The 26,440-nt window shown below is 34.3% G+C and overlaps 4 protein-coding genes across 4 annotated transcripts; all 4 read left to right on the top strand.

Moving 5' to 3' along the window:
* The first annotated feature begins 8,129 nt into the window (after positions 1-8,129).
* Positions 8,130-9,053, top strand: LOC132630340 (uncharacterized). Its single transcript, XM_060345924.1, has 3 exons — positions 8,130-8,598; positions 8,662-8,700; positions 8,815-9,053. Exons 1-3 carry the CDS (start codon positions 8,130-8,132, stop codon positions 9,051-9,053), a joined length of 747 nt encoding a protein of 248 aa, XP_060201907.1.
* An 864-nt stretch (positions 9,054-9,917) lies between these two features.
* Positions 9,918-10,466, top strand: LOC132630339 (uncharacterized). Its single transcript, XM_060345923.1, has 2 exons — positions 9,918-10,208; positions 10,266-10,466. The coding sequence occupies exons 1-2, from the start codon at positions 9,918-9,920 to the stop codon at positions 10,464-10,466; spliced, it is 492 nt and encodes a 163-aa protein (XP_060201906.1).
* Positions 10,467-11,829: 1,363 nt separating this feature from the next.
* On the top strand, positions 11,830-12,321 carry LOC132630338 (uncharacterized). The gene has a single exon (XM_060345920.1). The coding sequence runs from the start codon at positions 11,830-11,832 to the stop codon at positions 12,319-12,321; it is 492 nt and encodes a 163-aa protein (XP_060201903.1).
* A 6,563-nt stretch (positions 12,322-18,884) lies between these two features.
* On the top strand, positions 18,885-21,387 carry LOC132630448 (L-type lectin-domain containing receptor kinase S.4-like). The gene has a single exon (XM_060346014.1). It carries the CDS (start codon positions 19,226-19,228, stop codon positions 21,269-21,271), a length of 2,046 nt encoding a protein of 681 aa, XP_060201997.1. The 5' UTR covers positions 18,885-19,225; the 3' UTR covers positions 21,272-21,387.
* Positions 21,388-26,440: the final 5,053 nt, after the last annotated feature.

The raw sequence follows: 26,440 nt of genomic DNA, 5'->3' as shown, positions 1-26,440 counted from the left end.
GTTGAAAACACACCCAACTTGTGAAGTAAATGGTGATGAAGAGGGCCGGTCAAAGGTTTAGCGAAAATGTCGGCTAGTTGAGAAGAAGATGGGGTGAAAGATAAATAAATGAGACCGGCAAGGAATTGTTGTCTCACGAAATGGCGATCAAGATCCACGTGTTTGGTACGCTCATGGAACACGGGGTTTTTGGTGATATGTATTGCGGATTGACTGTAGGAGTGAAGTGAGACGGGAAAATCGATGGGAACTGAGAGATCGGAGAATAATCGAACCATCCAGGTCAATTCAGCTACAACACGACGCATTGACCTGTACTCGGCTTCAGCCGAGCTTAAGGAGATGGATGTTTGATTTTTGGATTTCCAAGAGATGGGAGATGGTCCAAGGGTAATGTAGAAACCACTCACAAATTTTCGTGAATTGGGACAAGATCCCCAATCGGAATCACAGAACGCAAGTAGTTTGAAAGAAGGTGAAGAAGTCATAAATAAGCCCAAACCAGGATCTTTCAAAAGGTATCTGAGTACACGGAATGCAGCGTTCATATGTGGAAGTCTGGGGTCTTGCATAAATTGAGAGAGGTGTTGAACAGTGAAATCAAGATCTAGCCGTGTATGGGTCAAGTAATTCAATTTCCCCAATAAATGCCTGTACAAGGTCGGATCTTGAATGGGAGCACCCGTGTTGGCAAGCAATTTTACAGTTGGATCAAGAGGGCATGAAACTGGTCGAAGTTTAAGAGCATCAAATTCAGTCAAGAGATCTAGTGTGAATTTCCTCTGACTAAGGATAAGTCCAGTCGACTCTCTCAACACTTCCATTCCAAGAAAATAATGTAAGGTTCCCAAATCCTTAATGCGAAATTCTTGATGTAGAAAACCTTTGAGTGCATTTAGCTCATTAATGTCATTACCTGTTAGTAGAATGTCATCGACATAGATGGCAACTATTGCAATAGTAGAATTTGTTCTCTTAAAGAACAGAGAATAATCATTCAGTGAGTGAGTGAATCCTTTAAAATTTAAGGCAACAGTCAATCGAGCGTTCCACTGTCTGGATGCTTGTCGCAAACCGTAAAGAGATTTCTGTAACTTGCAAACCTTATTAGGAGAATTAGGGACCAAACCAGGAGGAAATTTCATGTACACTTCCTCCTCTAATTCACCATGCAAAAATGCATTATCAACATCTAATTGGAACAGGCCCCAACCTTTCTTAACTGCAACAGAAAGAATACACCTGATGGTAGTCATCTTAACCACAGGTGAAAAAGTTTCATTAAAGTCTATACCCTCTCTTTGCACATCACCTCTAATGACCAACCTAGCTTTCAACCTTTCAACAGTACCATCCGAGTGTTGCTTTACTTTGTAAACCCACTTACAAGGCAAAGCCTTTTGACCTTTAGGCAAGTCTACCACTGTCCAAGTTTTATTGAGTTCAAGTGCTGAGATTTCTTTTGACATTGCATCTTGCCAACCAGGGTGCATAACTGCACCACGAAAAATATGAAGGTGAACCACAATGAAAAACATACTTGCCCCATTAGCATGCATATAACGGAGCAACATAAGTATAACTGATAGGTTCATGTAGATGTGATAGGGAATTAAGAATAGCTTGATTAGGTGAAAACAGACCAGAAAAAGGAAAATGGGAAGGAGTGACAGGTGAAAGAAAACAAGAGGATGTGACATAGGTAAGTTGTAGAGCATTGCAAATGTAATCTGTGAAGTAGGTAGAAGTGGTACGAGGTTTAGAGGATTTCCTGATGATGGTTTCTATCATAGGTGGAGAAACAGAGGAAGTAGGAGTCCAATTTGTGGGACTGCATGTTGAACTGGAGGCAGGGCAAGGAACAGGACTAGGAGCAGTTGGACTGGAGGGAGTGCAAGGAACAGGGCTAGGAGCAGGACTTGGTGATTGAGGAAGTAGAGTAGAAGTAGATGAATCATTAGAACCAGAATCAGGAAGATTAGGTGATGAATTGTCGACTGGATGAAAGGGAATATCAGAGGAAGTAATAGGAGAAGCACAATCAGTGTTGTACAAGGAAGCTTGAGGAATGAAGGAAGTTGGATTCGAACTAGTCTTAAGAGATGCAAAAGGGAACACATGTTCATGAAAAACCACATCCCTAGAGACAAAAATTTGTTTAGTGGAGATATTAAGTAATTTGTATCCCTTTTTCCCATGGGGATATCCTAAGAACACACATGAAACTGCCTTAGGTTCAAATTATGTTCTGTAAGATGATGCAGTGGAGGCAAAACAAAGGCAACTAAAACATCTGAGGTACTGATAATTAGGCTTGGTTTTAAACAATGCCTCAAAAGGTGTTTGGTAGTTTAACACTTTACTTGGGAATCTGTTTATCAAAAAGGTGGTCGTTAATAGGCAATCTCCCCAGTATCTAATAGGCAAATGTGACTGAAATAATAAGGCCCTAGATGTTTCCAACAAGTGTCTATGCTTTCTCTCCACAACACCATTTTGTTGTGGAGTCCCAACACAAGTAGTTTGGTGAAGAATTCCTTGAGAGGATAAGTATTCAGACTCTATTTTTCCAGTCCCCAATTCAAAAGCATTGTCCGACCTAATGAATTTAACTTTCTTATTGAATTGTCTTTCTATCATAGCAAGAAAAGCCTTGAGAACACTGAAGGCATTGGATTTATATGATAACAAATAGGTTCATGTTTCCCTAGTGAAATCATCTACAATTGTGAGAAAAAATTTATAACCATCATGAGTCATGTGTTTGTAAGGACCCCAAGTGTCCACATGAATAAGGTCAAAAGCAGATTTGGTGGATATAGAACTGGAAGAAAAAGGAAGCTTAGATTGCCTAGACATAGGACAAACAACACACGGAACAGATGAATCAAAACAAGATAAATTAGGAACTGAAGAAATTCTTCTCATATTAGATAAAGGCATATGACCAAGTCTATAATGCCATAGATGAGTCTTTACATTGGAATTGAAACAACTGACATTAGAATTAAAGATAGAAGCAGAAGAAGCTAAACAATGCTTTCTACTGGAAACTAAATGACTACTAGATGCTATACTAGGCTTGAATTTAGCTGCTGCAGGACTTGTCTTGACAAAGTAGAGTCCCTCTGCTTCTTTACCAATTTCCAATGGCTTTTTCATTGAAGGGCCCTGTAGAAAGCAAGAAGTAGGGGTGAATAAGACATTTTGTTGCAGTTGTTTACACAGATTATGAACTGAAAGAAGATTAAATTTAAAAGATGGGACATAGAGGAAATTGTGTAGAATCAGATTAGGCAGGATAGAAATAGATCCATAATGTGTGACTCTTACTTTATGTGAATTAGGAAAAGTAATCATGACAGATCTAAGCAAAGGTCTGAAGTTAAATAAGAATTGCTTATTAAAGGTGATGTGCTCAGAAGCACCACTGTCCATGATCAAGGATTGACTATTAATTTGAACAAAACAGGCATAAGAATTGCAAAATTTTGTTATACAAGCACAATTTGCATTTGCAGGGGTCTCAGAACCTTCAGCAGTTTGCTTTCCTAGTTTCATTTGCTGAAGCAGGTGTAATAACTCTCCAATGTTCTCTTGAGTTAGTGACTTAAGATTCCCAGAACTACTTCCAACCTGCTCATACCCCTCAGCTATTCCTAAAGCATTGTTCACATGTGCTGTGTGCTAGAATTTCTTAGACCTAGTAAACTTAAAATCAGGTGGAAAACCATAAATCTTGTAGCATTTGTCAATGGTATGTCCTATCTTCTTACAGTAGGTGCAAACAGGTGTGTTTTTCTTTGCATCATAAGGTGCCTTATGTCCCTTGTTGTCATTGAACCTTCTGTGTCCACCTGACTGATCAGCAACAAGAAAGGAAGCTGAATCTCCTGGATAATGAGGAGTAGAGTGTATTTCTCTTTGCTTCTCATCTTGGATAACCAAACAATAGGCCTGTCCAATGCTAGGAAGTGGTGCAGCTAGAAGAATGTTACTCCTCACACCTATGAAAACCTCATTAAGACCCATCAGAAATTGCAGCAGCCTACCATCTTGAATGGCCTTAAGGGTTTTGGTCTTGGAACCACACTTACATTCACACGAACAAACATTATATGTGTTTAAAGCATCTAGTTCATCCCATAGACTCTTCATCTTAATGAAATAGGCTGATGCACTGCTATTACCTTGTACTACTGCACTGAGTTCCTTTTGTAACTGAAAAGGCTTTGCTCCATTTGCTTGTACATATCTGTCTTCCAGGTCACTCCAAAGCTCCTTGGCACTTTTAGAATAGAGCACACTTTCAGCTATCTCTTTGGAGAGAGAATTCAACAACCATAACAACACCATATCATTACAACGACTCTAATTCTTTTGCAAAAGAGGGTCAGTAGCAGAAGCAGTGAGAGTACCATCAATAAAACCTATTTTGTTTTTAGCAGAGAGAGTTATGACAACTCCTCTTCTCCATCCTCCATATCCCTTGCCATCAAAGGCTGTGGAAACAAAGTTCATGCCAGGATAATCAGAGGCATGAAGGTAACAAGGGTGAGAAGAATCAATGTTGAGGGTAGCAGGAACAACAGGAGTTGCTGTTGTTTCTGTTACGATTGCATCAATGGTTTCACTAGTGGTTCCCATTTAGCAAAAACGATGAAGAACAGAAAAAATATTAAGGGTTTGTAGGCAGATTTAGGCCTGCTCTGATACCATGTAAAAATGGAAAGATGATGTGAAAAATTATCTCCTTTTTCTGTATATTCAATGCACTGTACAACCATGTATAAATACAAAACAAAAGGAATCAAAAATAACAAACTACTACAACTGTCCTATTCTTATTTGTTTCCATCCAGCTGTCCTATTTTTGTTTGTTTCTACCTAGCAACCTATGGGATGATAACAGGTAATTACAATGGAATAATATATTTACAGTGTTCTAGATAATTCTATGTACAAGGCCTAAATGTGTGTGGGTTGAGTGTGTGTACGTGGCCCATTTCATGAAATGTTGATGTAAGCCCAAGTCCAATGAGTCCACAAAGTCTGTTATCATTTTAGAGTTCAGACAACATTTTGAACAAGTCAAAATATCCCAAATCATTTCGTGTCAGTCTCTCTAATACTTGTCTTGTCATCTTCTTCAATTGAATTATCAGTATCACCATTTTCTCTACCAACATTCAAGAATCTGCAACCCCAAAGGACAAGATGAATGGATCAATATCAGCTAGCAGACCTTTTTTTTTTTTTTTTTGGTTTGGGGTTCTTGAAAAAGCATATGACAATTAAACCTGAAACAACAAGTGTTGGAATCTTGAAAAGTATGCTACAAAAACCTACTAATTAATCGAAAAGATGCTAACAAAGAAGAACAAGATCAGAAGTACCATTCACCTGAAGTTGTCGGTAGAGTGGACTGTGGAGCAACACGTGGAAATGCAAACTAAATTTTTTTTTTTTTTTTTTTGTTATTCCTCCGTTCACTTTTTACTTGTCTAAGAAGTATTTAGATTGACTTTTAAAATGTAGCTTATAAGTTAAAAGTCAAAAGTCATATGTTGGAAATATCTAATTTTTTGCTTTTGACTTAATTTTGTACTTTTCATGCCAAAAAGTAAGTGTTTTTAAACACTTTTTATCTTTGCTAAACACCACAAAAACTAAAAAAGTGCTGAAAAGCCAATAAGCACCTAAAATAAATCAATCCAAACACCCTCTAACTATACTATACTAAGTAGGCTTTTGGCCTTGAAAATCAAATATTTTTCACTTTATTTGAAATTTTGAAGTTGGAGTTGGGTTTGGTTATAGTTGTTGCAAAAAATATTTGGTTGTTTGAATGTAATGTATTGAAAGTGAAAAATGTGAAAATAAGATTTTAGGTATTTTTCAAATTTAAAAAACTACTTCAAGTTGTATTTGAAATTTTCATGGTCAAACTTTGATTTCAAAATAAAGTGAAATAATTTTCCGAAAAAAAGTGAAAGTTTCTCATGGCCAAGCGGATCCTAAAAATAAATTTTCTCTTTTGCTTATCCACTTTAGCATATCAAGGAAAAAACAACTTTTCTTATTTTACCCTTAACATTACTTACTCATTTCCAAATCATTTTTCAAATCTATTGAGATTATACCTCAATTAATATGAATAATATATTAAATATATACTTCATTTGTTAATTCTTAAGTGGTATGCTATGTCAAAAGTGGACAAGTAAAAGTGAAAGGAGATAATATTTATTTCTTCCTCTTTATTTTTCACAAAGTGGGAAGAAGAATTAGAACGTGTTTATTTGTGTGTAGTCGCGTGTAATTACACAGTTTGACATTTTTGTTTGACCAAGTAATTATTTAATCAACATAAGTGTAATTGAAAAGGTGTAATTAGACTCTTCAATGCTCGAGAAGAAGATGAGAATTGATGCTAATTATGTAATTACAAGCTAATGTAATTTTTCTAATTTTATTTTATTTTTATTTTCTCAAATATATTTAATAATATTCTATTTACATTATTTCTCTTATTCTCATTTTCAACCTGCCGGCGTGTTTTTTATAATGTGCTTGCATATAATTTTGCGGCTTCTCGTATTTTTCTTCTTTCATTTTTATTTTATTTCTATTCACTTGTGTAAATAATGACTACGAGAAAATATTTTCTAAACTCATATCTATCCTTTTGTCATTTAAAAGTATAACAATTCATAAATTTCATACTATGTTTATATGAGACAGTAAAACTTTCAATTCATAATTAAAAATTAATTATTTTAAATTAGATACTAGGTACTTGTAGATAGTTAACATACCGATTATTCTTTACGATATTAGCTTCTTTTTTTTTTCTTTTTTTTGGGGAGGGGGGGGGGGGGGGGGAGGGGAAATAGACTTTATTCATTGATACTAAAGTACTAAACCATTACACTAGAACTGGACATTCCATCTGAGTTGATAACACTGAGATTACCTAACATTGCTAACTTATTACACGTAGTAACAGACACTTTCCTAACAACACTTAGACCTTGCCAATCTTCAGCGAGAATCGGCATGACAAAAGACGGAGGACTTGACAACAACACAGATGGACCTGCTGCAGTAGCTATATTAACACCATGTTGAGCGAACTGGTGAGCAACACAATTTCCTTCTCTAAAGGTGTGGCCGACCGCTGGATTTCCCAATTTCTTCAGCCAATACCTGCATTGTAAAATGAGATTATTAAAAGGAGGAGAAGGTGATTGAAGAAGGTGTAGTATCTCGGTGGAATCTATTTTTATGAAATACTTTCATTTTAAAGAAAAATATGTAGTTTAAATACTTAGTTATAAATTAAATCTAATACTTCTTATTTATACATTTATTTTCATTTAGATTTGCTTACTTTGTATTTTACTAGCTTTATTTTGTAATAATTAGTATAAATATTTGTTACTAAAAAAATACTTTTTAAGCTCATATATAACTTTCTAATATTCACATGAGTTAGTAAACACGATTATTAAAAAAAATCCACCATTGCGCACGTTAAGGGTTATGCTCTGCAGATGCATGTTAAGCTCAGACTGCTAACATACGCCAAATCAGTACGATGGCCCGAAAATGAAACCCACCGACGAAGCAAATAGGTCAAAAATTACCGGCGGTGACTACAGAACAAGCCCAAACAGTAGTGCCACCGGGAGAAACTAATAGAGTGGTAACCCAGAGAATGGAGAGCCCCAAATCCTTGCTCCGATGCAATTGGGTGAGTGGATGAAAGGGACAAGCACTTCACAGGTACAACAGGCTCCGAATAAAGGTGTATCTCAGCGAACCCATCTCCCTCCGATGACGGTGACGCCAGAACCCACAACTAAACCTGATGCAGGTGCAATTCAGGCAGCGAGGAAGCTTACCTTCTCAGCTGGAAGTGATGCAAATGCTATGGTAGAACCCAAGCGCAATAATCGAGCCCCTAATTGAGGTAAGAAGCTTAGCTACTATCCTCCGGTGCTTAAAGATAGTAAGAAAATTATTAAGCTGAATCTAGAGGAACTGGAAACTCAAAAAAAAAAAAAAAAAAAGTGGGATAGTGCATTAATTAGATATGTAGTTGGGAACAACCCCCCTTCAAACAGATGCTGAAATTTGTCTATGCCATATGGAATTTTGTTGAAACACCAAGAGTTTACTTACACGACGAGGGGTACTACTTCTTTAGATTTGCCAATGAACTAGACAAAATGGATATTCTACAGAATGGACCCTATACATTTGACTATCGACCTCTGGTGCTAAAACAATGGACTGCTGAATTTCAGATGGGGAAAGAGTCGATCAGGCAAATGCCTTTGTGGGTTACTTTTCCAAATTTACCTGTGGAATATTGGTCGATTGAGAACCTTGGTAGAATTGCAAGCTACATAGGCAATCTTGTTTGCACAGATAGTCTGATAGCTAAAGAGGAAAGAATTTCGTATGCTAGAATGTTGATTGAGCTGGATGTAACACAGCTCTTACCTGAACAAATGGTGATTGAAGAAGCACATGGAAAATGCATTACTCAGCAGTTAAATTATGACTGGTGGCTGAAATATTGCCAGGATTGTATGGTACTTAGACATGTAACTCAAAAGTGCCCTGTTAACAAAGCAGCATCTGATGCGTAAGGTGACAAACCAATAGAAGCAGCTGCGCCACAAGTTGCAGGTGCTCCAAGAACTAGAAGAAGGAAACAGGTTCAAGCTCCAACTCATTAGCAAGCTAAGGGATAACCAGTTGACTAAGCTGGTTCTTCTAATACTAATAATCCCATACCAACAGGACCTCAACCAGTTGCAGCTGATATGGAGGATCAGGGGTTAACACAGGATAAAGAAATACAGAAGACAACTGGTATGGATAGGGGCAAGAATAAACAGCATAAAGGTATAATGGTATCAGTCAGTGAGCAACCTGCAAACACTTCAAAATCTACAATGCAAGCCGTGAATGAAATTGGTTTTATGGAGATCATAACAGATACAAAGGGTCCTGATCATCCCTTATCCCAACCCCCATGATATTTTGCTCATGGAATGTAAGAGGGCTCAATCAGCCCTATAAGCAGAAAGAAATGAGATCCTTTCTGCTTAAGAATAGAGTTGATCTCTTGGGATGCCTAGAAACTAAAATCAAACAAGGAAGAGCTGACAAAATAAAAAGATATATGGGTACTGAATGGTCTCTTTGTTGATTATACTATGGAGCCTAATTGGAGGATATGGGTATGGTGGAAACATCAGAATGTGCAACTTACAGTAATCCTAGCTCAACCACAACTAGTACACTGTTATGTAGAGGACAAGAGGTCAACCTTCAAAGCATATATGACTTTTGTATATGGCTTGAATACAAGCTCTGGCAGGAAGGATATATGGGAAAGCTTGAGGGTTTTACATCTAACTATGGTCGAACCATGGCTTATCCTAGGGGAATTCAATATTGGATTATCAGTACATGATAGACTAAATAGAGCTCTAATTCAACCAGTTGAAGTACAATATTTTCTGGAGTGCATTGAGGACTTGGAGGTTGGACACTTGCCAAGAACGGGATGTGACTACTCTTGGTGTGATATGAAGGAGGCTACAGTTAGGATTTATAGCAGAATTGATTGAGCATTAGGGAATCCGTACATGGTTTCAACACTATGGAAATCTTGAGGCATTGTTTGGTAACCCAGCTTGCTCTGATCACTCTCTAATCATCATCAACACTTCAGTAAGTTATCAATCATGTATCAAGCCTTTTAGACTGGTGAATGTGTTGTTACACCAGGAAAATTTTAAAACATTAGTTAGTCAGGTCTAGAATCAGTCCATTGAAGGGCACATCATGTTTAAGGTTTGGACAAAGCAAAAACATTGAGTACACAAGCCAGAAACATGAACAAAGAAATGTCATCTCTTGAACTTAAAGTTGATGCTCTGAGAAGTCAGCTACAGGATATTCATGAGAATTTGAAGAATAATATGTTTGATGATACCTTGATCACAACTGAAAAGGATGTCATATTACAAATCCAGAAGTGGGATGCCATACATGAACAAGTATTGAGACAAAAATCCAGGGCAACATGGATAGCACATGGAGACTCAAACTCTAAGTATTTTCATGCACATCTCAGGGCCAGACCGTCCATAAATAGAGTAGCCTCCATCTGCAATGAACAAGGGGTCAGAATAACAGATCTTGCACTGGTACAGCAGGAATTCATTAGTTTCTTCAAATAGTTATTGGAAACAGCTGCAGCAGAATTACCTTATATTGACCCCACCATAGCAAGGGATGGACCTTGTCTTAATCCTGAACAACAAAGACAGATGACAGTGCCTATTACAAGAGAAGAAATCCTCACTACACTGCATAGCTTGCCATGTGACAAGTCCCCTGGCACTGATGGTTTCCGTGTAGAGTTCTTCAGAGAAAATTAGTCTGTGATAGGCAAAGAGGTAACAACTGTTGTTCAACAATTTTTTGAAAAGGGTAAGTTACTCAGGAGCATTAACTGTACAACTGTAAAATTGGTGCCTAAGGTAACTACTCCAAACTATGTTAAGGACTTTCGACCTATTGCTTGTTGCACTACCATATATAAATTGATTGCAAAGATCATGACTGCCAAATTAAAAAAAGTGGTGGCCTATTAAGTTGGCCCTTTCCCAATCAGCATTCATAGAGGGGAGGAACAAACTAGATAATGTTATTGTGGCACATGAACTAGTTAAGAGATATGGTCAGAAGCATATACCACCAAGGTGTTTTATGAAGATTAATAGTAGGAAAGCCTATGAATCAGTTGAATGGGGATTTTTGAGAATGATATTAATATAGTTTGGGGTTCCTAACAAAATGGTGGAGTGGATCATGACTTGTGTCATAACAGTAAGCTATTCCTTAGTGATTAATGGTGGCTTAACTGAGATGTTCCAAGCAAAAATAGGACTCAGGCAGGGTGATCCTATGTCACCATACCTGTTTGTCCTGGTGATGGAGTATTTGAATAGGTCTATGAAACAGCTTAGGCATGACCCAAATTTTAACTATCATCCCAAGTGCTTTAGACAGGAGCTAGTTCATGACTTTATCATGTGTTGTAGAGCAGACATGGGTTCTATTCAGCTTATGATGAAAGCCTTTGAGCACTTTTCAACAGTTTCAGGGTTACGGGCCAATCTGGAGAAAAGTTCCTTCTATGTGGCAGGGGTAACAGATGATTTCAAGGAACAGGTTCTACAGGAAATGAAGTTCACAATGGGAGAAATTCCATTTAAGTACTTAGGGGTACCATTATCCTCTAGGAAGCTTACTATCCAACAGTGTATGCCTCTAGTTCAGAAAATTGTTGCTAGAATCAGATGCTGGTCTTCAAAACTACTATCATACAGTGGCAGGTTACAGCTGATCAAGAGTGTGATTTTTGAAATGCCAACATATTGGGCTCAGGTATTCCTTCTACCAAAAAAAGTGATTGCATTGGTGACAACTGCTTGTAGAATCTTCCTATGGACTGGTAGCAACGAGAGTTCAAAAAAAGCTCTTGTTGCTTGGGACACAATGTGTTTACCCAGATCAGCAGGGGGACTCAACATTATTAATCTTGAAATGTGGAACAAAGCTGCCATTTGCAAGTTACTATAGGCACTATCTCATAAGAAGGAAACTCTTTGGGTCCAGTGGATACATAGCTTTTACATTAAAGCTAAGGACTTGACTGATATTGAAATTCCTAAACAAGCATGCTGGCTTGTGAGGAAGATATTTGATGCTAGAAATTGGTTCCCTAATACAAATTCTATGAGTCATCTAGAGCAGTTTGCAGCTGGAGGAGCCTTCAGTATCAAAAGAGCATATATGTCATTTACTCCTCAACATCCCAGAGCTAATTGGAGGAATATGGTGTTGTCTAAAGGTGTACTCCCAAGGCATCAATTTATCACCTGGTTGGCAACACAAAATAGACTAGCCACTGTTAACAGATTGGCTAAATGGGGTGTGCAAGTGGTTCAGAGTTGTGTGTTGTGCACTACTCTAGAGGTGGAAACGATGGAAAATTTGTGTTTTGGATGCAGATACTCAAGATTCATATGGTTGACTCTACTGACCTGGCTGGGCATAACAAGATCAATAGGCTCTTGGGTAGAAGAGATTGTATGGCTATCAAAGCATGTCAACAACAATAGACCAAGGGCAAGTGTGTTGGGGTTCATTGTAGCTGCTACTATATATCATATCTGGATAGAAAGAAATGCAAGGAGGTTCAAAGCAAAAGCTAGGCCAAGTGTGTAGATCATCAGAGACATTATTTTACAATTGCATATCAGAGGTCAAGCTCATTGTAAATGGAGTACATTGCTAGCTAATTTAAATGGTTATCCTGTATAGGCTATTAGCAATCACTCTGTAATAGTTAGCATAGAAAACAATGGAGACTAGCTCTATAGTCCAAACCGGGCTAGATGTGTAAAAACTGCATACTTGGTTGAATAAAAATTTTCATTTGACCAAAAAAAAAAAAACACAATTATTTTAAGGAAAAATATTATTCATTTGAAATACACCTGTTATTTTTATTATTATATACTAATTTATAATTATTTAATATAAGGAAAAATATTTATTTTAAATACCTCATAAGAAATTAATATTTGATAGTTATTATTTACATATGAGTTTGTCATGCACACCGTAAGACTTAAAAAAAGTTTATTAAATTATGTAGTTACAGTTATTCAAATAAACATGACAATTGAAATAACACTGTAATTACTTTGTGGCAAACACTGTAATTCTTCCACTTATCTATTTTTTTTTTCCAGATTAGTTGGTGGGATGTGCCACTAATACTACTTGGAAAAAATATATTTTATTTATGACTATAATTACGACTTTTAAAATACTTTCATTCATAAGAACTTTTTTTTTTTTTTTGTATTCTTAAATATGTTAATTCTTTATCAAGATAATTAGAGTTAATACCTTAAAACCCCCTTAAACTATTCACCTTTTGCAACTTTGATACTTCAACTATGTGGTGTTCAACTTTTCTTGGCGTACTTTGTAGCTCTCACACTCTACCAAGATAATGAAGTCATTTTCCATGTTACTTGATGCTGCATAGATTTTTATATATGATTATAGTTCAGTGATGATAATGCCCCATAATTTCGATATTAAACTCGCTGCACGTGAATAGTTTAAGAGGTTTTTTAGGTATTAATCAAAAAAGTTACAAGTTGTCATCAAAATTTATGTCGAAAATTAAAGGAAAAACTATCGCCAAATACCATTTGGCAATCTAGTTTACCAAATATATACACAATGTACTGGTAGTATATACTTTATACTAAATATGAATATACTATACATATAATATACCTACACTATACATATAATATACATACCTATACACAACATATATAGACGAAGTGTATAGGCTTAATACATATCCGGTCCCCTAAACTTGCCCCTTTTCATTTTGATACCTCAATTAAGTGTTATTCCTATTGAACCTCTGAACTCGTCCTCAAGTGTGTCTATTAAACCCTCTAAATCTGATTTTTGTTAGAAGCAGAAATTGAATTGGGGAAATGAAGACTGAGTAATATTTTAGACATGTGGTAAGCTATTCTTTAGGTCCATGGATGTGTCGGTTTCTGTTGGTTCTGCTCTTCACTACCAGCTTAATTAAGAGATGCTCCTTTTTTCCCTCTCAATTGCTACTAATTTTAGTTAAAAGATGGCATAATTAAATTAGAATATATTGGCATAATTAAATTAGAATATATATTAACATGTTGCTACATCGAAGATGGAATATTATGTAAGTAGGATTGCGTTTGATAGACACACTTGAGGATGAGTTCAGGAATTCAATAGGAATAATACTTAGTTGATGTGCTAAAATGGGGAAAAGGAGCAAGTTTAGGGGGCCACATATGCATTAAGCCAAGTGTATAAGTAGTTTATACTTCAGCCATGTTAGTAAACTAGTTGGCCGAAGGGTGCATTTACGTAAGTTTCCCAAAATTAAATGTGTCAACATTTGTGCTTCGAACCTATAATTTTCAGATGAATAATATATATAAAAAATATTACAAAAAAAAAAAAAATTGTAACCAAATTTATTTCTTCTTTACTAGTCAAGGGAGAACTTGTAATCTTATAGCTACATTGTTGACATTGATCTGCAGATAAAATGAAGTTTTCTTGAAGCTATTCGTGAAATTGTAACCAATCATAAAGCACAACGCCAATTGATTGATTTGTGAGGATGTAACACTCAAAAACTAACTTGTAGTCCAACTTTTAAAGAAAATAAGCTTAATTAATTTTAAGCTGAAATTAGATGTAGAACTTATGGGGAAAGACCTGCTAAAGAAGGTGCAACTTAAAATTTAGCAAATGGAAGCACTCGCTTTTTATATTTTTCAGAAAAAACTGAGTAAAACTAATCCTAAATATAGTAAAGCTCAATTCAAATTATTGAAGATTATATTCTCAAAAACTTTTAATAAAATAAAAAGGATAAGAACTTTTTTATCATGCATATGTATTTGCTAGAAACTAAAAAGAAACTTTAGAATTAAAAAATCATTCTTCGTTGACCCCTAAATACTTTTGTATGATTTAATTTTTAGAGGTTAGCAAAAAATATCAAAATATTCTCTCAAATAACTTAATGTCACAAAAAACGGACCCCAAAAAAAGGTAATTGCAAATTTAACTGTTAATGTTTGGTTTGAGCCCGAGAAAATGCCAACAACTAGCTAATCAGACGCGAGCCCCTCCTCGGGCGGATTCCTCCTTTTGCTCCTCAGCCTATGAGGTATTAGCTGTTGTTCCACCTGTTGTTCCCCTCTCAAGGACAAGTTCTTACGCGTTACTCACCCATCCGCAACTGGAAACACCGTTTTTGGTGTTGCATGAACCATTTCACGAAGTATGTGTCCGGATAGTCCAAAGTCTCGATACTTAGCTCTCGGCCTTCCGATCAAAAACCAACATGTGTGTGTATATATAAATTTGACGAAGCCATGCTATTGGATGACACTGCTTCGCATAAAGTGTGTCCGCCCCTGGGTGAGCCAATAGGTGTAACTTCTAAAGATGGCTTAGTTGAATGTATGGATGTTAAATTGTTAATAGGGGTGACAACTGGGACGGGTTAGGTCAAAGTTTGGCTGATCAAAATAGGCCAAAATCTATAAATAAGTCAAGATTCAATGCGTTCAAAGTTTAATTAGGTCAAAACTAGTTGAATAAAAATTGAATCTAATAACGGGTCATAACCCAACTCATTCAGGGCAAATTACACATTATTGGACTATTTTTGCCAGCCCAAGATGTTAATATGTCATGGCCATTCTTTCCTCAACCTGCAGTGGCAGGTCGTCATATAATCATCATCGAAAGGCCGAATGGGAAAAATTGTTAGTAAACAACTAAGCTGATAACTGAATCTAACATATGCTGACACAGACTCACAAGTATCCAGCATCAGTCAGCTCAATGGAGTAGCCAAAAGCACAGTACTTTTTTCCCACTACTGGTTCACTTTTCATAATTGTATCACCAATACTAATAATTTAATGTAATTTCTCTTTCCTTTGAATCCAGAACATAATCCCAAAAAAAAAAAAAAACAATAAAGAACATAATCCCAGAAAAAAAAAAAAAGGGATTAGAGGCAACCTGTTACAGAAATGAATCAATGATGAAAGAATTGGAGTTTTCTTGATACCAAGCTATGTCGTGATTATATTAATAGCAAGTATGCATTATTGTAATGTCATGCTTTGTCTCTTAAGTTTGGTTCTGTTCAAAACTTGATAGGATTGGGCCAAACCATAACATATTAAATTGAAAAAATGATCCTGAACCTAGGTAGCTTTTCATTTAAATATTCTTGACATTTAAAAAAGAAGATGATTCCTCTACACCTGATGCTCTCGACAAAGTGCTCATTTGAGTAGTTTATTTACTTTGTTACCCTATTTTTCTTTTTATTTTTTCAGGTGAGTGAACACCTTGTATGTTTTCCTTTTACCAATGTTAATTTATGTTGTTACCAGGGGTGGAGCCATGTTAGCTCCATGGGGTTCATCCCGAATTCCTTCGGCGAAAAATTATAGTGTATTTTCAAAGTTAAAATTATTTTACTATGTATATATAGTAGATGTTGAACTCCCTGACTTGTCGTGTATTTACTTTTTAGAATTTTTGAATCCCTGGATGAAAATCTTGGCTCCGCCACTGGTTGTTACCTGTATATAACTATGTTATTCGGACTAGCTAGGGTGCAGGTCCTCGAAACAAATGTGGATCGAATACTTCACCACGTACATTTTAGGATACGAGAGTATGGATACTGTCAATAAATGTATATTACGACATATAAGAAAATTTGTTATGATTAGTTAAAGTTATTGAATAAAAAAAATACTTCTTGATCATAGATAGAGTCAAAATATTCTAACATAAATTACTGAATTCGATATGAATTTCACACATACACCCAAGTCGTGTCGAATGCGGCATGGATTTTGAACGTCCGAACAACATAATTGTATAATGATGCTGTCAATAAACCATATGAGGTTCCATTATGCATTTAATTCTTTAATTTCCAACTTGATCATTTCAGTTTGTTTTTGTATGAAATAGAAAATATTCGAAGTAATTATTTTGGAGAAAATTTGCAAAAGCATGGGGACAAAAATACACCATAATTGTCCAGTTGGCATTTTTTTGGCCCTATTAACTAGGGAAATAAATAAATAGAGTAATAAAAACACTGAATGTAGCTGTTCTTGGAACACCCAATCCCCCACTTTCTTTCAACAAACAGAAAATTTCGAGGAAACAAAAAAGAAGATCATCATATTGTTTACACATATAATATTTCTGCTCCTTTCTAGGAAAATCGCGTTTGCCGGGGAAAAAATCATTGTAAATTAAAGCATAATTTTATGTCACTATTAAAAAATCTATATTTTCCTACTAATTTCCCACTAAAAAATGTTCAATGGCTATTTCTCAGTGAACATTGGTAAGAAAAAAAAAAACTTAAATAGTAGTGTTTTCACATGAAAAAATTTGAAAGTTTCCTAGAATTTCAATGGGAATCTATGTTCCAACATGCATTTTTTCAGTGAGTTGATTTGGTGAAAATAAGATGAAAAAAATATATTTTATAACATAAATTTTCTATTGAATATCGATGAGGAAAAACCGTGTTTTCTAGTAGTGTGTACTTTTTGTATGGAGCACCATGTGAAAAGACGTAAGTTAAATGGGAGCTTTAGTTTTCTCAAGCTTTAAGCCTCCATGGTTATGCTCAGAGGGTTCATTTGCTCAATGGGATGACAGATTATAATCACGTGAAAATCATGAAATTATTTTATTTAAGGATATTAAATGGGCGAATTGAGTTGAATATGACTGAATCAAAATTGACGGATTATTAATCCGTCCAAACTTAATATACTCATGCATTTTCACTGATTGCTGGACAACCCGTCACTGCACCATACCTCAAGGGAAACTAACATGATCCCGAATCTGCCGGCAGAATTCGGAAGGACATTCATGGGACAAGGAGTGGAAAGAAACAATCTACAAGTTTTTGAAGCATCTCCACCTTTGTAACTCTTGCTTTTGATAGAGATGCTATAATGGAATTGTATCATTTACATCAGATCCTTATTGTATATCAATGGACGATCCTTAACAATAAATAAAATCCTTCTAATTAAGCAAAAAATAATCCGCCCAAACTTTAAGTGTGTCATAATTTTTATGGGACTAATATTGTTACCTCTAATTTTATCCTATGTTTGGTATGATTGGGTTCAACTTTAAAGTTTTTAACACCAAACTCATTAGCATATTGGAATTATGAGTACAACTTTGAAGATTTTAGTACTGAACTTAATATAATATTAAAAGTATGGCTTAAAAAAAAATAAAAAAATTCCATATGTAACTATGTTTGATGTCGAAAATACTAAATACTCCTCCGTCTCAAATTATCTGTTGTTCTTATCAAAAATACTTATTTCGATTATTTGTCATTTGAAAAGTTTAAGATAAAATTTATTACTATTTTTTTTCACTTTACCCTTAGTAATAATTGTTTTTGAATACTACAAACGTCTTAATTATGAGATATGACACATAAATAAAATAAATATTAAATAAAAAAATTATATATTAAGATATAAATAATGTTAAAATGGTCAAAATACTACTTAGGGCTCATTTGGTATGATGGATAAGTAAAAATAGTTCTGGGATAAAAAATTAGTGTCGCCTTATCCCACGTTTGGCTGGAAAAAAAATGCGGGATCGGAATTAGTTATCTCGGGATTAGAATATTTTTGTATCCCACATTAAGGGTGCAATAATAATTCCGGATAACTAATTTCGAGATTAGTTATCCCAAAATAACTTGTTTTCTAACCAAACGAGCCCTTAATATTTTCTTAATACCGTGTAAAAGAGAAATACTACAGTTAAGTCATAGGTTATCCACTCTATCCGCCGCTGTACGTTAGAAAAAGAAACACTATAGTGGCGTCACGTCAAGACAACCTGCAAGTACTAAATAAAGCTGTATTTCTTCAGTCCCAAAAAAACAATTTACTTTTCTTATTAATTTGTTTAAAAAAATTTACAAATTTTTATATTTCTAAATAATTTAATTTTATTAGTTAATTTATAATCACATAAATATATATAATTTGTTTTAGATTATATATTTTAATTTTTAATTTTTTTTTTAAATTTCATGCCAAATTAAAGCAAAACAATTTTTTTAGAACGGAGGAGTAAGAGATGGCCATTGGCCACCATGCTATCCAGTCCAAAGACAATAATACATCTACAGAATAAATGTCACTCTCTTTGTTTCCCTTGACTGTGCTTTCTGTGACATTTCTCTCAAATGTTCTCACTTTTAGTCCAAATCTTGAAAATCTGACCTGAAAATCTTGAAAAATATCCCTTTAGATGGTAGTCTTCTTGTTTGGCTTGTCTCTGTTTCTTCTGTAACATTTCTCTCATACCCAAAACAGTGCCTTTTTCATTAAAAAGCAACAATCTTTCCTTCAAATACCTCAAATCTTCTCACTTTTAGTCCAAATCTTGAAATCTGACCTGAAAATCTTGAAAAAAAAATACCCCTTTAGACATGGTCAATAGTTGTTTTGTACTACTTTCTTCTCTAATTTCCTTTTCAATCCTAGCTTCATCTCAACAGCTTGATGGCTTCATTTACACAAGATTCAATCAACCAAACAATAACATCACTTTAAGTGAAGTTGCAGAAATATCCCAAAAAAATGGATTTATCCAATTAACCAATGATACAACTAGATTAATGGGCCATGCCTTTTATTCTTCACCTTTTCAATTCAAGAACTCAACAAATGGTACTGTTTTTTCATTCTCAACTTGTTTTGCTCTTGCTATAGTACCTGAATATGCAAAACTTGGTGGCCATGGACTTGCTTTTACTATTTCTCAGTCAAATGATTTCACTACAGCTTTACCAAGTCAGTATTTAGGCTTACTAAATGCAACTGATGTTGGTAACTTTTCAAATCATATATTTGCTGTTGAATTTGATACAGTACAAGATTTTGAGTTTGGTGATATTAATGATAACCATGTTGGTATAAACATCAATAGTTTAAGGTCTAATATGTCTGAAACAGCAGGTTATTTTAATGATGATATGGTTAAACAAGATCTGAATCTTAAATGTGGTAAGGTAATATTAGCATGGGTTGAATATGATTCTGTTACAAATTTAGTTAATGTTTCTCTTTCAACAACTTCAAAAAAACCCAAGTTGCCTGTTTTATCTTATCATATAGATCTCTCTTCATTTTTTAAAGAAAATATGTATGTTGGATTTTCTGCTTCAACTGGTTTGCTTGCCAGTTCACATTATGTGTTGGGTTGGAGTTTTAAGTTGAATGGTGAAGCTGAATTTTTAGACTTGGATTCACTTCCTTCATTGCCCGGTCCAAAGAAGAAGCACACTGGCCTAATTATAGGTATCTCAATTATAGCAGTTATTTTTATTGTGATTGTTGTATTAGCGGCTATTTATTTAATAAGGAGATTCAAGAATGCTGATGTGATTGAGCCTTGGGAGCTTGAGGTTGGTCCTCATAGATATTCTTATCAAGAACTTAAGCAAGCTACTAGAGGTTTTAAGGATAGTGAGCTTCTTGGGGCTGGTGGATTTGGTAAAGTTTATAAAGGTGTTTTAAAAAATTCGAATATGGAAATCGCTGTGAAGCATATTTCGCATGAATCTAAACAGGGTTTACAAGAATTTGTGTCTGAGATTTCTAGCATTGGAAGACTTCGTCATAGGAATTTGGTTCAATTAGTAGGTTGGTGTAGACGTCGTGGTGACTTGTTACTTGTCTACGATTTTATGCCTAATGGAAGCTTGGATAATTTCTTGTTTGAAAAACCTAGAATGGTGTTGACATGGGATCAAAGGTTCAAAATCATCAAAGGAGTTGCTTCTGGATTACTATATTTACATGAAGGCTATGAACAAATTGTTGTGCATCGAGACGTTAAGGCTAGTAATGTGCTACTAGATGGGGAGTTAAATGGCAGGCTTGGAGATTTTGGACTTGCAAGATTATACGAGCACGGTTCAAAGCCGGGTACGACTAGGGTAGTTGGCACATTGGGGTACCTTGCACCGGAGTTACCAAGAACAGGACGTGCTACTGAAAAATCCGATGTTTTTGCCTTTGGTGCATTGTTACTTGAAGTGGTATGTGGGCGTAGGCCGATTGAATCGAAGGCAGGGCCCGAGGAGTTAGTTCTGGTCGACTTGGTGTGGAACAAATGGAGAGAAGGGAAAATTCTTGATGTTATAGATAAGAGATTGAAAGGTGAGTTCAATGAAAGTGAAGTTCTTATGGTGTTGAAATTAGGACTGATGTGTTCAAATAATGAGGCGTCATCTCGGCCTAGTATGAGACAAGTGATGAGTTACTTGGAAGGTGAAGCTGATATGCCTGAGGCTCCAATGGCCCCTGGTGATTATAATGGAGGATTCGGATTCGATGAAAACGAGTGTTTGCATTCTTTAGCATCTACAAGGGGACACACATGTTTGGCTAATGGAAATGAAGATGGTACGTTTGTTTCTGTTTCTACTGCACCACTTTCATGTTTATTTACAGATGAACTACCTAGGTAGTGATTGTGAAGTAATGTGCAGAATTTTCTCTTTGTTTTTTCCCAGGAGTATTTCCCTGATTGAATACTATTACTTTAAAGTTCAAAGCTAAATCACAGTACATTCTTTGTTCTTGACTTCTTTCTGGCCTTCCACTTTCAGCGTCTGTAATCATCTAAGAAATGAAAGAAGTTTGATACTTCTAGGACAGAGTTAGGAAAGTTAAACTACTTTTTTTGGTTAAGATTCATAGAAAAATATAGTGACACATAGGGGTGTCAAATGAGCTGGTTGGGCTGAATTTGGGTGGGTCAAAATAGGTCAATGACCCGCCCAAAAGTTATTTGGGCTAAAATAGGCTATAAAGCGGGTCATAACTCAACCCACACTAAGTTTTAATTTCTTGGTGTGTTCTTTTATAATTTTCTATGTACCTAAAAAAAAATTTCGTTCTTTACTATGGCTATCTATAACATATTAACATATCAAACAGAAAAATAATATATCTTTTTGAAACTATTTTGATAATGTTTCGCATGGATCAATGGCTACATATTAGCCCCGTTTTTAGATGGGCTGAACTGAGCGGTATAAAATGGGCTGAGTCAATAAATAGACGGGTTATTGACTCGCCTAAACTTAAGCGAATTGGACGGATTATATTTTCATGGGCTAATATTATCACTGATAATGACATGTCTAACTTGTCAAAGGTTCGGTGGAGAACCGAGAAAAATGAGCTTCACCACAAGGTTTCTGCGTCAATCATCAACAAAACCTGTAGGCTATACGTATAACTAGTCTCAACAATGTCCAAAGATAATCAAACAAAGTCTTTAAAAGGGAATAGAAAATCTTACCAAATAAAGTCTTTGATAAGCATGCCTGACTTTTCTTTCAAATGATAGTAACCCCCACCAACAGATCAGTGGTGCACCTTGAATAAAGTCTTTAAAACGAAATAGAAAATCTTACAAACAATGGGAAGTGGATTTTAGTAAACTCTTTAGTGTTGCCTACCTCTGTAATAAATAAATGAAAGTGTATTCTCTTTGGAATTTGGCAGAGAAAAGGACCAAAATCATCCATAATGTTTGGGTTTGGATTAAAATCATATATATTCTTTCACATGGAGCACTAATAGTACATTATGTTTGCATAAGTGGTGCACTTTTAGTCAAACTCCCAAATAAATTTAACGAAAAAGAACAAAAATGCCCCTGAACTTTTAGAAAAGGTATAAAAATATCTTTTATTCATCTATTTTGCTAAAACTACCCCTCAATTTAACTTTTTGGCTCATTTATTCCCCTTGACTAACGGACAACACTAAATTTTTTTTTTTTTTTTAAATTAAATTGCACATGACATTTTATTACTGAAAAATTGATTTATTCTTTTAAAAAGAAATCTGAAAAATCGTTATTTGTAGAATAAGGAAAAATAATTTTTCAACATCCGTTTCTTTAAAAAACAAATGTAGTAAGCCTTTTATATATATATATATATATATATATATATATATATATATATATATATATATATAAAACAGAATTGGATTTTCATTAAAACATGTGAAATTTTTTTAAGTTTGGAAAACTTTTTTTAACGGGTGGAAACCCCATTTTGTTTTTTAGAAAATTCAATTTTTAAATCTGAAAAACTGATTGTTTTTTTAAGTAAAATGAACAAAACTAATACTCCATAATTTTCTTCTAGATTTAAAAAAAGATAGTTTTCTGGTTTTTTTTAAACACAGTTTTTCCATAAAAAATTTATTTTTTTCAGATTTTTATAAAAATCCAATTTTTCACATTTTGAAAAGAAAAAAAAAATTAGTGTTGTCCGTTAGTCAAGGTTTTACTCGTTAAAAAAATTTCAAATTTAAAAAAATTCCAAGGTTTCAGATTTCTTTTTAAAAGAATAAATTAATTTTTCAGTAATAAAATGTCATGTGCAATTTTATTTTTTTTTTAAATTAGTGTTGTCCGTTAGTCAAGGTTTTACTCGTTAAAAAAATTCCAAATTTAAAAAAATTCCAAGGTTTCAGATTTCTTTTTAAAAGAATAAATTAATTTTTCAGTAATAAAATGTCATGTGCAATTTAATTTTTTTTTTAAAAATTAGTGTTGTCCGTTAGTCAAGGGGAATAAATGAGCCAAAAAGTTGAATTGAGGGGTAGTTTTAGCAAAATAGATGAATAAAGGGTATTTTTATACCTTTTCTAAAAGTTCAGGGGCATTTTTGTTCTTTTCCGTTAAATTTATTTGGGAGTTTGACTAAAAGTGCACCACTTATACAAACATAATGTACTATTAGTGCTCCATGTGAAAGAATATGTATGATTTTGATCCAAACCCAAACATTATGGATGATTTTGGTCCTTTTCTCGAATTTGGCACCCTATAGGCATTAGGCTTCATATATGATAAGGAAATGCAGTTTTCACTCTGCTAATTAAGTTATATTCAAATTTTGTCTAAAGTATTTATCTTCTTGTCAGTATAGACAAACTTCAGACAAAATGCTGTCTTTTCCTGCTCCTCCTTCTATTACTATTATGAGTTTACGAAATGAAAATATTAATTGCGTTGTCAAAATTATGTCCTTACATTGCATGTTAGTTTCTATTTCATGTAATTGTAGCATCGAACTTAAATGCTTGATGCTTCTGTTTCACGACCTTATCAATTATCATATTACAAAACGAGGTTATAGACTACCATGATTGGAATGAAGTTTTAGGAATATAGTTCTCTTGCAATATGTACTAGTGAAACTTCAAGTCTTTGTGTAAACAAATAGCAATGATCTTAGAGCCCGTTTGGATTGGCTTATAAGTTGCTAAAAATAACTTATTTTTGAGTGTTTGGTCGGCCAGCTTAAAGTCATTTAGTGCTTAAAATAAGCTCAAAAAAATAATTGGGCCCGTTTGGTTTAACTTATCTAAAGCAGCTTATAAGCCAAAAAAAAAAAAGTTGGGCTACCCCAATTTTTATTTTTTTATTTTTTTTTGACTTATAAGCTGGTTTCAGCTTATAAGCTGCTTTTTTTAAGCCATCCAAACAGGCTCTTACTGTCAATGCCAATGTCAGTTTATGTGAAGTCAAGCAATCTTTCTCGTGCAAGGGAGTTATTTCATAGCAGCCCAACTTTTTTTTTTTTTTTTGGCTTATAAGTTGCTTTTTTTAAGCCCATCCAAACAGGTTCTTACTGTCAATGCCAATGTCAGTTTATGTGAAGTCAAGCAATCTTTCTCGTGCAAGGGAGTTATTTCATAGCATGTGTATATAGACTAGCAAACTATGCCCGTGTGATGCACAGGGCCTAACATGATTAATTTAGTTACTCACTTTAGTTAGTTTTTATGATTTGTATATTTTGCAAATGATATCGCGATTTTCCTTAGTGAGTCTCCATATTTTGTTTCTTTTCCTCTTATTTTTCCCCTTAATTTCTGAATTGTTGTTAAAATTTGTCTTATTTTGGTTATGTTCGCCTCTTTTTATATTTAGTAAGTTGACAATTCAAATATCCTACATGTCAAGTTTATAATCACAAGATTCAAAGAATATTTTATTATATTATACACATTTTTAGTTTAGAACCACAAGATTCAAAAGTCTGTTTTTATTTCTTAAACTCCGTGTCTAGTTAAACTTAAACACTTAAATTTAGACAGAGGGACTGTATGCCCGATGAAGGAAATGAAAAGACAATTGAGACACTACGTTAGATCTAATTAACAAAGAAATTTGTAGAATAAACTCACCAAAATTAATAGCAAAACCCTAATTTAAACAGCAAAAATTAAAACAAAATCTCAAATTCAGAGTACCAACTACATGAACCACCAAGCAGCCCTCCTTAGTGAGTCTCCATATTTTGTTTCTTTTTCTTTTATTTTTCCTCTTAATTTCTCAATTGTTGTTAAAATTTATTTTATTTTGGTTATGTCTGCCTCTTTTTATATTTAGTAAGTTGACAATTCAAATATCCTATATGTCAAGTTTATAAGCACGAGCTTCAAATGATATTTTATTATATTATACACATTTTTTAATTTAGAACCACAAGATTCAAAAGTCTATCTTTATTTCTTAAACTCAGTGTCTAGTCAAACTTAAACACTTAAATTGAGACAGAGAGAGTTTATGTCAAATGAAAGGACAATTGAGACACTGCGTTAGATCTAATTAATAAAGAAATTTGTAGAATAAATTCACCAAAATTAATAGCAAAACTCTAATTTAAACAGGAATAATTAAAAGAAAATCTCAAATTTAGAGTACTAACTATATGAACCACCAAACAGTATTTTATTTCTTTTCCTCTTATTTTTCCCCTTAATTTATCAATTGTTGTTAAAATTTATCTTATTTTGGTTATGTCCGCCTCTTTTTATAATTAGTAAGTCGACAATTCAAATATCCTACATGTCAAGTTTATAATCACAAGATTCAAAAGATATTTTATTATATTATACACATTTTTAATTTAGAACCACAAGATTTAAAAGTCTATCTTTATTTCTTAAACTCTATATCTAGTCAAACCTAGACACTTAAATTGAGACAGAGGGACTATATGCCAAATGAAGGAAATGGAAGGACAATTGAGACATTGTGGACACGTGGGGACTTAAAAAGTAAACACACAAGAGGTAGAATTAATGTTAAACTTCTGAAATGTACACATATTAGTCCCTGCTAAGAGTACAATTTCATGTGCTTTCTATAATAGAGTAATAAAATGAAGTGTAGAAGTAAACAAATATGATAACGTAAAAGTGGAATACACGTGTACAGAGAATAGGTGGCAAACCAAGTAGTAGTACTTGTTAAATGAAGTGGACCCACAACTGGAAAAAAGAAAGAAACCCAGTACAATTGAAATAAGTCCAAATTTAGTGTCCAACTCAGACAACTTTTTGCACAATTTGTTGTTGCTGTGTTCGCCCCTCTTGGACACTTATATATATATATATATATTATTTTTAGTAATGTGGTCAAGTAATATAGGACGGAGGGAGTATTTCATTTATTAATTCTTAAAGAACGTGAAAAGTCAAAAGTGAACTAGTAAAAGTGCACGGAGGAAATAAATGTGTCGGAGAATTAAAATTAAAATGTATACGCGTATACGTGAGAAGAAAATAATATTCAGTGTACTACTTAATATAAGAGTCTA

Source organism: Lycium barbarum, chromosome 3 (genome assembly GCF_019175385.1).
Source record: "Lycium barbarum isolate Lr01 chromosome 3, ASM1917538v2, whole genome shotgun sequence".
In the NCBI taxonomy this organism is placed as follows: domain Eukaryota; kingdom Viridiplantae; phylum Streptophyta; class Magnoliopsida; order Solanales; family Solanaceae; genus Lycium; species Lycium barbarum.
Note: the sequence above shows the minus strand (reverse complement) of the source record. Positions and strands in the feature narration are given on the sequence as shown.

Coding starts and splice junctions, on each gene's coding strand:
- LOC132630340 (XM_060345924.1), top strand. CDS start 8,130: ATGCTGAAATTTGTCTATGCCATATGGAATTTTGTTGAAACACCAAGA. Junction 8,599..8,661: donor GCTGAAATATTGCCAGGATT/GTATGGTACTTA, acceptor CTGATGCGTAAG/GTGACAAACCAATAGAAGCA. Junction 8,701..8,814: donor AGCTGCGCCACAAGTTGCAG/GTGCTCCAAGAA, acceptor CCATACCAACAG/GACCTCAACCAGTTGCAGCT.
- LOC132630339 (XM_060345923.1), top strand. CDS start 9,918: ATGAACAAAGAAATGTCATCTCTTGAACTTAAAGTTGATGCTCTGAGA. Junction 10,209..10,265: donor CCATCTGCAATGAACAAGGG/GTCAGAATAACA, acceptor TTCTTCAAATAG/TTATTGGAAACAGCTGCAGC.
- LOC132630338 (XM_060345920.1), top strand. CDS start 11,830: ATGAGTCATCTAGAGCAGTTTGCAGCTGGAGGAGCCTTCAGTATCAAA.
- LOC132630448 (XM_060346014.1), top strand. CDS start 19,226: ATGGTCAATAGTTGTTTTGTACTACTTTCTTCTCTAATTTCCTTTTCA.